We start from the raw sequence: 10,918 nt of genomic DNA, 5'->3' as shown, positions 1-10,918 counted from the left end.
TGACAAGATAAATGGTTTAAAAGTCAAGTAAGATTTACAAGTGAAATCCTAAGGGGGTTCAAGTTTTTTTGGATTAGTCGGTGTCTAAGTCAAGGTTTGGGGGTTGCGTAACGCGCTCCGCAAGGAACGTGATACTTAATTGATCTTTGATCTCCCTCTAGTACTATCCTTACATGGTTGAACTACCCGAGCAAAACTTTGATCTTTTCACCTAGGATCCTATCATGTAAAGGGGATGACTATTAAGCCTTAATGAGTCCAAAATATTTCGGATGTGGGGTGTTAGATTGGAAACACACCTAAAGGACTCATCTAGAATCCTATCATGAGAGAGGGTGACTATTAAGTCTTAATGAGTTCAAATCATTTCGGATGCGGGATGTTTGATAGGAAACATGCCTAAAGAATTCACTTATGCATGGGTGGAGATTTAGCCGTCTCCTATGGTGTCTTGTGGAAAGATACCTAGAGCCCTAGCAGAAACCAAGACATGCACAAGGTCATAATGTGCAAAGGCAAAGGCAAAGGCAAGTGTGGTTCAAAGTGAAAACTACCACATATAAGTTTGATCTTGTGTGATCTCTGGATTTTTATATATGTGTTGGTTCAAGTCTCTGCGATACCATGCATCTATCTTTTATTCAATTGATCTAAAGGGGATTCAAGTCCTGGTGACATCTTTCTTTTGCACAATGATTGAAACGAGGGCATTGTTACACGACACTAGTTTATAAAAAAAATTATGGAGGATTGTTGGATATTTTTTTTAACTTCACATGGGTTGTTGCAGCCGCCCATGTTTTGATTTAATTTTTCAAAAGTGGTGGGCCCCCCCGAAGAAAATTTTGGTGTATAGTATTTTTCCAAACGCTATAAATAGACCCTAAATCCTTAAGAAAAATTCATTCCAAAAACAACAATCAATATATACATATATATATGTTGTAGAATAGCTAGTACTCGTAGGAACAGTGCCTAGACCGAGAAGGTCTTATAGATCGAGAAGATCTTTGCCTGATAGATCAAGGAGATCTTTGCCTTATAGATCGAGGAAATCTTTCCTGATAGATCGAGGAGGTCTTTGCCTTATAGATCGAGGAGATCTTGACAGTACTGGGTCGGTGCACACCGGAGTACTGGACTGCTGTTCCTGGAAGCAATTTGGCATTGGGATCATTGCACCGGAGTAGGCCAAATAATGTTTTAAGCACATGTTTTACAAACGCACAGCAGCTGAGTTGAAAATTTTTAAATTACTACACTTTAGTTTATGTTGTTATATATCTGTATTATTCCAGATTTAACCACAGGCGCCAACAAGTCTAACTCGAACTGGTGATAGCTATTGCGAATATCATTTTTCAAAAAGACTTTAGTAGCATCAACAAGCATATCAAACATGCTATCAAGACGAGGGATGGGAAATCTATATTTGATAGTAACTTTATTCACAGCCCTACTATTAACACACATCCTCCGTTACCCATTCTTTTTTTGGGCTAAAAGAGCAGGAACAACACAAAGACTCAAAGATTTCCCTAATAAGGCCCTTAGAAAGTAGCTCGTTAACTTGTCTTTGCAATTCAGATTGTTGACCAGAAGACATTCTATATTGAGGCGAGTTAGGAAGGATAGCACCTAGAGCGAAATCAATGTGGTGCTGAATATCTCGAAGTGAAGGCAAACCCGTTGGTAACTCGCTTGGAGCAATAACTTCAAATCTGTCCAGCAAGGCTAAAAGTTCTTTTGGGACCGCCTTTCGACCTTCATCTTTCCTGCCAACGTCTTGTGACGATGCAAATACCATCAGTTCTTGCAAATTTTCTGACAAACTTGACAAGAGAGCAAATTCCCAATGATTTGTGACGAAACAATGAATGTAACGTCTTTGAGCAGCCTGCCCAAAACAGAACTTACTCCCTCCTTGACTAGAAGGAGTTTGCATCCCCCCCAACCCCCCCCCCCCCCCACACACACACACACACATCATGCTGGACATCACAATCATATTCTCATGGTCTACCAAGGAGTAAATGACAAGCATCAATAGGAAGAACATCAAAATAAATTTTATTTCCGTAGCTTCCAATAGAGAACTTGATTTTGCATATTTGAGTCATTGAGAGCTCATTCCTCTTCTTAAACCATGTCACCTTGTAAGGGCAAAGGATGACGCTAGCTTGATAGCTTTAACCTCTCCACCATCACAATGGATACCATATTTTCAATGTTGCCCAAATCAAATCATGAGGAGACTTCTTGCCATAGCACAAACAGTAGGTTCTGAAGATATTTTAATCACACTGTAAAATATGTAAGTCCTGTTTGTATAATAAACTTAATAAGCATAACAGAAATGATGAAACGAAGCTATCAATTCATACCTGCAACATCGACCGTCACGTGGCGCAAATAAATTTCACATAAGCAGTCCGGCCAACATTAAAGAAAAATATAAGGTAAAGAATAATGGGTAGCAAACTGCTATACAAGGTAAGTCACTATGTTATCAAGAAATGATTCAGTATGCCGACTGTTTCAGACAAGGAACCCCCCTTGCTAAAGAAAAAGATGTAATGAATATGAAAACCAGTCTGAAAAATGGAACAGACAAGTCGAAAAAACTTATCAGGACCCCCTTCAAATATTCATTAAGCCAGTAGCCTGGAGATTCAAATGTAATGAAAAAGGAGAGATGATGAACAAGTTTTTCCAATTTAAGAGTACAAAAATTTCTAACAGAATTCTAAAAGCAAAGAAGAGTAAGGGAACAGAGACTTTAAAAAAAAATCAGAACTGGGTACAGCCAATTATCAACATTAAGCACTCTTATTCCAGCATACTAATTACAGCAACCTACAGAAAAGAATTACCGAGTTCTGAGGGAAACTGATCTTAAAATACAGAAACAGTGTCAAGAGCATCAGTTAGAAAATCATAAGCTCATCTCTAAATTTTCAAGCCTCAAACCTCTCTATGGTATTTCTATCTGCACAATCTTCTTAACTAGTCGCTGATTTTCCCACTTTACCATTTTCTTCAACCTCTGCAGAATTCTCGACATCTTTTTCAATACCAGGACTAGGCTGAGAACCTTCCTGTTTAACTTCAATAGATTCCATTGCATTCCCTTCAACTGCAATAGATTCTGATCCTTGAGACAATTTCTCATCCATTTCCGATTCCTGGTCCTCATTCATACTGAATGAACCTTTCCTGCTCAGCACATTTTTCAAAGCATGCGCTGGCTTACCAGCCTGTTTTATAATGTTCTTGGCAATCCCCTTCACCTTGCCTCTCTTTGTGTTTTCACCTTCGCTCTTCTCAGGGCTGCAGATATCATTATTTACACTGAAGCCGTCATCATATATAACCCTAACAGATGTTCCCTTCTCATCAACTGACCGAAGATTGGCATGTGGAGTAGGGAGATTACCTTGTGGACTAGGAACAAGCTCATCGTCCTTCGAATGAAAAATTGAACCAATCTTTTGTATTCCTCTCCTGAAAGAACTAAGTCGGTGACTTCTCTTCCCGCTGTCCTCATTGATCTTCGTATTATCACTGAGATGAGACCCAGATTCTGCTGATCTTGGACTGTCAAAGCCCTCGCTAGTCTCACAGTGAAGTCTGGTTTCAGGCCGGCGAGCTCGTCCTTTTCTAGGCTCCCATGATTGAGATACATCACTCCCGGGATGATGAACCCAAATTCCTGTCTTTTCTTGCCCTTCGATGTTTATCGCCTCAAACTCATCAACCATGTGACGACTTCCTTTATTAGACACTTTTTCGGTATCTTGGTTTTGAGCCATGAAATTTGATTTCGGTGAATCTGCATCGATCGTTTTAGTTGCATTGTCGTCGTCAGCATTCTGATACTCGCCCATCTGCTCATTCTTCTGCTCCTTCCCCTAAAAAACTTTATTCTTCAAAGATCATAGAGAATAGGATGCTTGTCCATGTGAACAGTATGTTTACTTACCTTGTCATCATCACCTTCAAGTACTGTAATTGCTAAGTGCATCCTTCCCATCTTAATGTTCTGCAATGGCAACCACTTATCGTGCCTTTGTCCACCCCTCAATTCAGTGATGTTTATTGCACAATCTCTGCAAGCATATAAAATCTTTAATACATAGAATTTCCTGCAGATACAGAAACTATACAGGGAAGAGAACAGTAATAACGGTGAGGATTCGAAATCTTTTTAAGTTAAGTCGCAGTTTGCGAAATTAAACAATGGCAATCAGCAAAACAAGTGTAACAGCTGATGAAAGCTGAAATTACAGTTGACACTATTAAGAATTAAATGTAAATCCAAAAGTTTATCCACACAGACCTTGCAATTTCATGAACCACTCACAATAAATCTTTAATGCCAGTTATTTAGGATATCATTTTTGAAGAAAAGACAATTTTATAACTCAATTCCTGAATAAAGTGAGTGGCAACATTTCCCTCTTTGTCAAACGTGCTATTCGGGCATGTGGAAGAGCAGCATCTAAAAGGTGCACCAAAAGTTTTCCAGGTTTAGAGTCTTTAGACTATAGCAATATCAGCATCAGGACACAGCAGCAATTTTATCCAAGAATGATTTTAATTGTAGATGCACCCCCTGTGCAATGGTGGGGTGGCCATTTTATCCCATGAATTATTTTACTAGCACTTGCACCTCGTGAATCTTAGATGACGATACAGTTGTGCCCATCCATATAGAGCACAATTTAGTCTTTTCAAATTAAACTGAAATCAGTCCTACATGACATTTGAACCAAATTTTGAAATAATGTCATAGTAGAGGGTGCTTCTGAAATTAGTCCTACACATAATGGTCAATAATAAAACGTCTATGAAGCCATTTTAGATCAATGATGATATGTGAGCTTCTCATGCTGGATCTAGTGGCTACTAGAGCAGGAAACACTAATCAAATTCTAAAAATTCTTCTGCATTCTACTTATGTGTGTTGAATTTAGTTAGTCAGGAGAGGAACAGACCCCATCACGTCATCAAAGATGTGGTCCTTATCACGCAGCTCAAGAACAAGCAAGTTAGGTGTTTCCCAGGAAGTGATAGGGACCTTAAATTCTTCAAGCCACTTTGGGAACAGTGTCTTCTTTTGAACCTTTGTGCGAAACCTATAAGGACCAAGATGGGCTTTCACATACGGGTCAGCGAGACCTGCAATGAACCAATATATGTTTTCTCTTACAACAGTTCTAAGTTTCTCATGCATCTCGAGGATATTTGCAATAAGAAAATTATGAAGTTACCATTCATATCTGATGGTTTCAGATCAGCTGCCTCAATAATCTCCACTTTGGCATGTGCTATAGGAGCTTTCTCATCCATGGTGTACCATTTCTCTGAAAGCATAACAGTTTTAAAGTTTAAAAATGCAATTCAGACCATGGCATTATCAGAAGGTAAAATTTTAATAGCATCCAAATTGATTCACAATTTCTTGACGAAACAAAGAAAACACAAAAAAAAAGTTTCAATCGATCTTACCACAAAAATAACCAGGCCATTCTAGAGTAATCATCAACAAAAGCTACCATGTTGTATTAAGAGCTGGGAGAGGATTGGTTTATACCATGCTGTATTTCGGAAAATACTTCATATCCCAGAGAGTGATAGTAAGATTAATTTATAGCAGAGCAAGTATAATAAAATTACATAGCTTTCAAATTTAAAACAAATTTTCTAACTTTCCTAATATACTAATAACTCTATAACTCTACTACTGATTAATAAAACCAGCATCTGTGGATTTGTATTAGCTCACTGCTCGAAGACAACACGTCACTAATATTATGAGTTTATGACAAAGCTCTTTGGTTTACTGGCTCAAAATAACTGACGGGCTCAATATGCCTTGAGTGCCAACTTGGACTCGCGGTTTAAAGGAAGACTCGCTGTATCTTGTTCTTCATTTCCTAATCTGGTAACAAGAGCCAACTAAAATGATTGACATCTGGTTAGTTGGTTTTGCAATCTGGTAACACTTCTCTGAAGTTTAGGGCTTCATAGTCAGCACCATGTTGCTAAAATACTATTTAGATAAGAAAATTCAAGAAAAATACTCAACCTCCGAATCCCACAACTCAGTGCTGATTAATTTTTCTTGCATTAAAGGCAATATAAGAGATTAAAAAGAGAGTATAATTCTCTCAGCACGCATGCAAAATTATTTTATGTGATAAAGGTTCAGGACTTCAAGGGATTTCTATGTTAAGTTTTAATTGAAAATTGGTAATAATACAGAAAAGAAAGCTAAAACATTACAGTACGAGAAAGACAAAGAAACACCTCATATCACATTACCTTTTGGTGAAGTAGCAAATTTTTCCACATCAACAACCAACATATTAGGCTGGAATAAAATATTTAAATTAGATATGCATATAGTATATTTTCAACAGAATAACAATACTAGCTTAGAATATTGTTAAGTAGCTTGCTAGTTTACTATTATTTTTAGGCTAACCTCAACCAATGTCTGCTCAAATGCAACAGCTAGCATATTGTCCTGGGGAAAAAACAAAAAGAGGTTCTGAGAAACAAACCATCTATTTTCTTAACTCTCAACAGCAGGAGGAAAAGAAAAGAAAAGGTTTGATTAAGCTAGCATAATGAGATCTTACCAGCCATCCTGCAATTCCAGGAAGTTCAGTTACATCAACTCCATGATTGAAGATTGGTTTTACTGTCATCTGAAAGTATGGTGGTTCAACAAAGCATATGCGCATACGTCCAAGAAATGGCCACTCCCGTATAAATTTAACGCCAACCAAAACCTGTATGTTATTTTTCTTGTTAGAATTAAAATACTCGCAAGTAGTTTTACAAGTCTAATAGACTTGAAAGGTAGTGAGTGTTTGGACAAAAAAGGAGGACTTAAGTTTCTTCCTTTTTTTCTGTTTCCTTTTGTTTTCTTTTTGGATGATTTTAATTTCTTTACTATAGGTCTACAATTAAAACAGGAAGATACATTTAAAAAAAGTTTTATGGCTACATAAATTAGGTATGTGGGTCTTGACACAGATCTATTGAAGTTTCAAAGTAATTTGTGCAAATTCTTAGCTGCTTAGTGGCTTTAAGAAACACTACAAACCAACAAATATTTATATGTCCATATACCCTTTTAGAAAGACTTTAATGATATTCTAATATAGTTAAGAAAATGAGTATGTTACTACACCTTCCCTTCCACATGCATGCCAGTAATATGCATGTTAGCCCACATGCCAAACCCCATTCTTGGCTGCACCGCAAGTATTATACTCATATCATCTGCAGAAAGAAAATTCATTCCCAATTCCAGAACCTGAAAGGATCCACACTAACTTGCATTAAAAACCGAAAACCTAAATAGGAAATATCCAATAATATATAGGTACACGATTAGGACGAACCAAGTGGTCATCATCAACTGATTCACCCAGAACCCTTATATCAGTGAGCATGGGTGGCCGTCTACCCAAATAAAGATGCTGAACCACTGCTTCTTTCTGCAGAGAAATATTAATTAAGCATTATATCAGCACAAAAACCAGGACAACAAATTTTAAATCTTAATGGCAGCCTTAGGTTGCTAAAGATATCCTTTTTCAACTAAACTATTAAGGAGCCACTTTGTCCTAGTTTAGAAAGCATTTCCTAGAGACTCTTGACCTAGATAATCATCAAAGTTTCTTGCAAGATGCTTTTTACCAAGTAAAATGAAGTTCCACTTCCACTACACGGTTTCAAATCTTTTATTCCTTTCATTTCTTATGTCCCATAGTAATAGACATTGTGTACATGATTATAGTGCCCAAGTTATATGATCACAAACATGTACAACTTAAAATGACAAGGTTCCTAACCAAAAAATGTAAAAGCAATTTTCAAATAATAACCTGGCCAAAGGTTAAAAGGTTGAAAACTGACAAGATGTGTTCCTTTTTTTTTAATGAAAATGACATGTCTTTAATAAACTATATATCATGCAGCAATCTGAAAATATATTCCATTGAGATAGTAAAAGATGGTAACATGAAATTCCATACAGCAGTCCAAGGCTTGTACTTTTCCAAGAACCACGGTATGACAGGCTGGAGAAATATTTGTGATGCTATATATTCCATACAAATCGGCCAAACTTTTTCAACTGCGTGATTTAACCACCTCACTGATTCTGAATCAGAAAGAAGCTGCCAAGAGAAAATACATGAGATAAACTGCTCAACATTGGAGTCACAGGGAAAGGGAGTAGATCTTTGACAACTAAACACGTAGGTAATGTTATGAATGAGAGACTTATAAAATCAATACCCTTCTTTGGTTGGCTGATTTTCTTTCTTCATATTGCAACTTCCTCCGCAATCTTACTAAATACTGTTCATTTACCTATAATATGTGAATTAACAATAATAAGTCAGACTTCATGTAAGAATATGCTTATTTAGAGGAACAGTATATGAACTGTTTAAGAGCTAGGTAATAAAACTTAACATACATGAATGTAAAAATAAAATAAAAACAAAATTATTTAACATCAGCAACCAAGAGAAGTATCCAAATCGTAAGGTTAAACCAGCATCTTTTAAGCCCGCATATGCATCTTTTAGTTCTTATGGCATGTATTGTGGACCTGAGAATATAAAAAGTACCTCAAAATAGCTCACCACCGGTTTAGAGTTCTGGAGAAATTGCTAGGGGTTCTAAGATTGTACTAAATGTATTATAAATTCCTTCATACAAAGCTCCTTCTTGAGCATATATAATGGCCTCATGATGCAAATTATTGCATAAAAGAACAAAATTTTCATTTAAGTAAATGCCCTGCATTGGCTAATACTCACTTGTTATACCCTCTTACTCCAACGTTTATTTGTTTCCGCAAACTACAAATAAAATTAACATCCGTCGGCATCCTACAGAGCTCTTTCAAATAGAAGTTCTCTCTTTCTAGCTGAAAATCTTTCATTCATTTTCCCCCCAAATTAATATATTTCTGAAAATAGCGGGTCCCAGTTTTCCTCTTGCACACTGGAGAAATCCGTGTTCATAGTAACCTCATCCAAGAGCCTAATTTTTTTAGGTAAACCCAAGACTTGATTAAAATCCTCATGCAAAATTGGTCAATCCACCAAATTTGTTGTTCTTGTTCAAACATAAAACTTCAATTGCTTTTTTCCAACACAAATAAGGTGGGCATGTGTACTTCAAATATAAACATAAACCCAAGACGGATACAAGCAAATTCTATCAAGTCTCAACAAATGAAATAACACACAAGTTGGGCACTGGTACTTCAAATTATAAACATAAACTAGTTTGGGTATCAATATTTCTCAACCAATTCAACTGAAAGTTAGCATTGGTATTTCAAAGCTTCAAACACAAACATAGTTGTTAGCAAACTGGAACGAAAATAATGTTTATAAACATTTCTAAACACAAAAACGTATATCTCTTCAAAACAAAGCTCTTTGTTTTCGTTTCGGATGAATATAATGTCTGCGGATGAGACGAAGAAAGGACAATCAATATCTTACGGAGAGAGAACACAAGCAAAGAGTTTTATCTTGAAAGAACAAGAGCCGTTTCAAGTAAAAATTAGTGAGTTGGAACAAAAAAAGTGGCAAATAGAAGTTTTTGTTAACCTAAGAGAGTTTCCATCCTGCTTAAAGCTGGCTTATATATACGTCAACATGAATGTACCAGATGTATTTAACAGTACAAGAAGTATAAACTGTGGTCCTACAAAACTCTTTCCACTTTCCAATGAATGTATCTCCTTCAGAATTAAAATACTTCAGCGTCCTACAGATTTCAGTCCACTTCACGAATGATATGCATCCTTGTTTGTGACGACTTAAACTCCTCAAAAAGCCTATAGAATTCAAGCCATTTTCCAAATGAATGCATTTCTTTCCAACTAAGCAATTAAAAGAAGCCTCCCCAGAGTAAACATTCTGAAAGTAGTGTGCCCTCATTTTCCTTTCACATAAGGGAGAGATCCGAGTTCATGGCAACCTTGGTATTTGCCCAAGATCAAAAATTTTTAATGTAAAACCCAAGACTTGAATTAAAAAAAACTAAAGCAAAGTTGGTTAATCCACCAAAATGATTGTTCTTGTTCAAACATAAACTTCAACTGCCTTCTCCAAATAAATGAAATAAACAAGTTGGCCACTTTTTATGCTTCAAGCATAAACATAAACCCAACATGGGTACCAACAATTTCTCTCAACCAATCTAAAAACAAACAAACCTGAGAATTTTTGCTTCAAATTTTGACCATTAAGCAACATGGGTACCAACAATTCTTCTCAACCAATCAAGAAACAAACAAGTTTGGCATCAATACTTCAAAAAATAACGTAAAACCCAATAGGGGGCACCAAAAATTTCTCTCAACCAATCCGAAAAATGAAAAGTTGGGCATCAGAGACTCACCGCGTAGAGATAGAGCAGAGAGATGAAGAAGACAACAGGATGAGCCCAGCCAAGAGAGGTGAAGACCCAAAGCAGTAAGAGGACTAAGGCGATGTGGTGGATGAGGGAAACTTGCGTTACGTCCATTTCTCTTCGAGCATGAGAAAAATTAGGGAAGAAATTTCGCTAAATTTGGGCAAGTAGAGGAAGCAAGGGGGTAGAAGTAATTTCGTCGCGATTAGTGGATCTGAACGTAATTATTTATTAGGGAGGAGGCGGAAGAGGAAGAAGCGTGGCGACGTGGCCTGTACCAGTATATTTGCACCCACTCCAGTGGGGCCCGCTTTTCAATCATGTGGGCCCGGGCTACGTGGTCGGCTAATTTTGTGCACGTCGGCTAAAGGTGTCGGCTTGATAACTGGTTTCTATGAATTTGTTTAATTTTGTTTCTGTTGGGATCCGTATAGTTACCTTGGGATAGGGATGGTAA

The 10,918-nt window shown here is 36.9% G+C and overlaps 1 protein-coding gene across 2 annotated transcripts; it reads right to left on the bottom strand.

Moving 5' to 3' along the window:
• Positions 2,697-10,697, bottom strand: LOC109829185 (C2 domain-containing protein At1g53590-like). Of its 2 annotated transcripts, none has more exons than XM_020396332.1 (12): positions 10,450-10,697; positions 8,320-8,394; positions 8,055-8,198; positions 7,419-7,514; positions 7,205-7,330; positions 6,648-6,800; positions 6,491-6,532; positions 6,328-6,376; positions 5,274-5,366; positions 4,998-5,181; positions 3,983-4,109; positions 2,697-3,899 (listed from the first exon to the last, which is right to left on the bottom strand). In XM_020396332.1, exons 1-12 carry the CDS (start codon positions 10,573-10,575, stop codon positions 3,003-3,005), a joined length of 2,112 nt encoding a protein of 703 aa, XP_020251921.1. In that variant the 5' UTR covers positions 10,576-10,697; the 3' UTR covers positions 2,697-3,002. The 2 variants fall into 2 exon arrangements, with proteins under 2 accessions (XP_020251921.1, XP_020251920.1); XM_020396331.1 differs by having other exon boundaries at positions 2,697-3,911; positions 10,450-10,696.

The sequence above is a fragment of the Asparagus officinalis genome, chromosome 1 (assembly GCF_001876935.1).
Source record: "Asparagus officinalis chromosome 1, Aspof.V1, whole genome shotgun sequence".
In the NCBI taxonomy this organism is placed as follows: domain Eukaryota; kingdom Viridiplantae; phylum Streptophyta; class Magnoliopsida; order Asparagales; family Asparagaceae; genus Asparagus; species Asparagus officinalis.
This window is presented reverse-complemented; position numbering and strand designations above follow the sequence as displayed.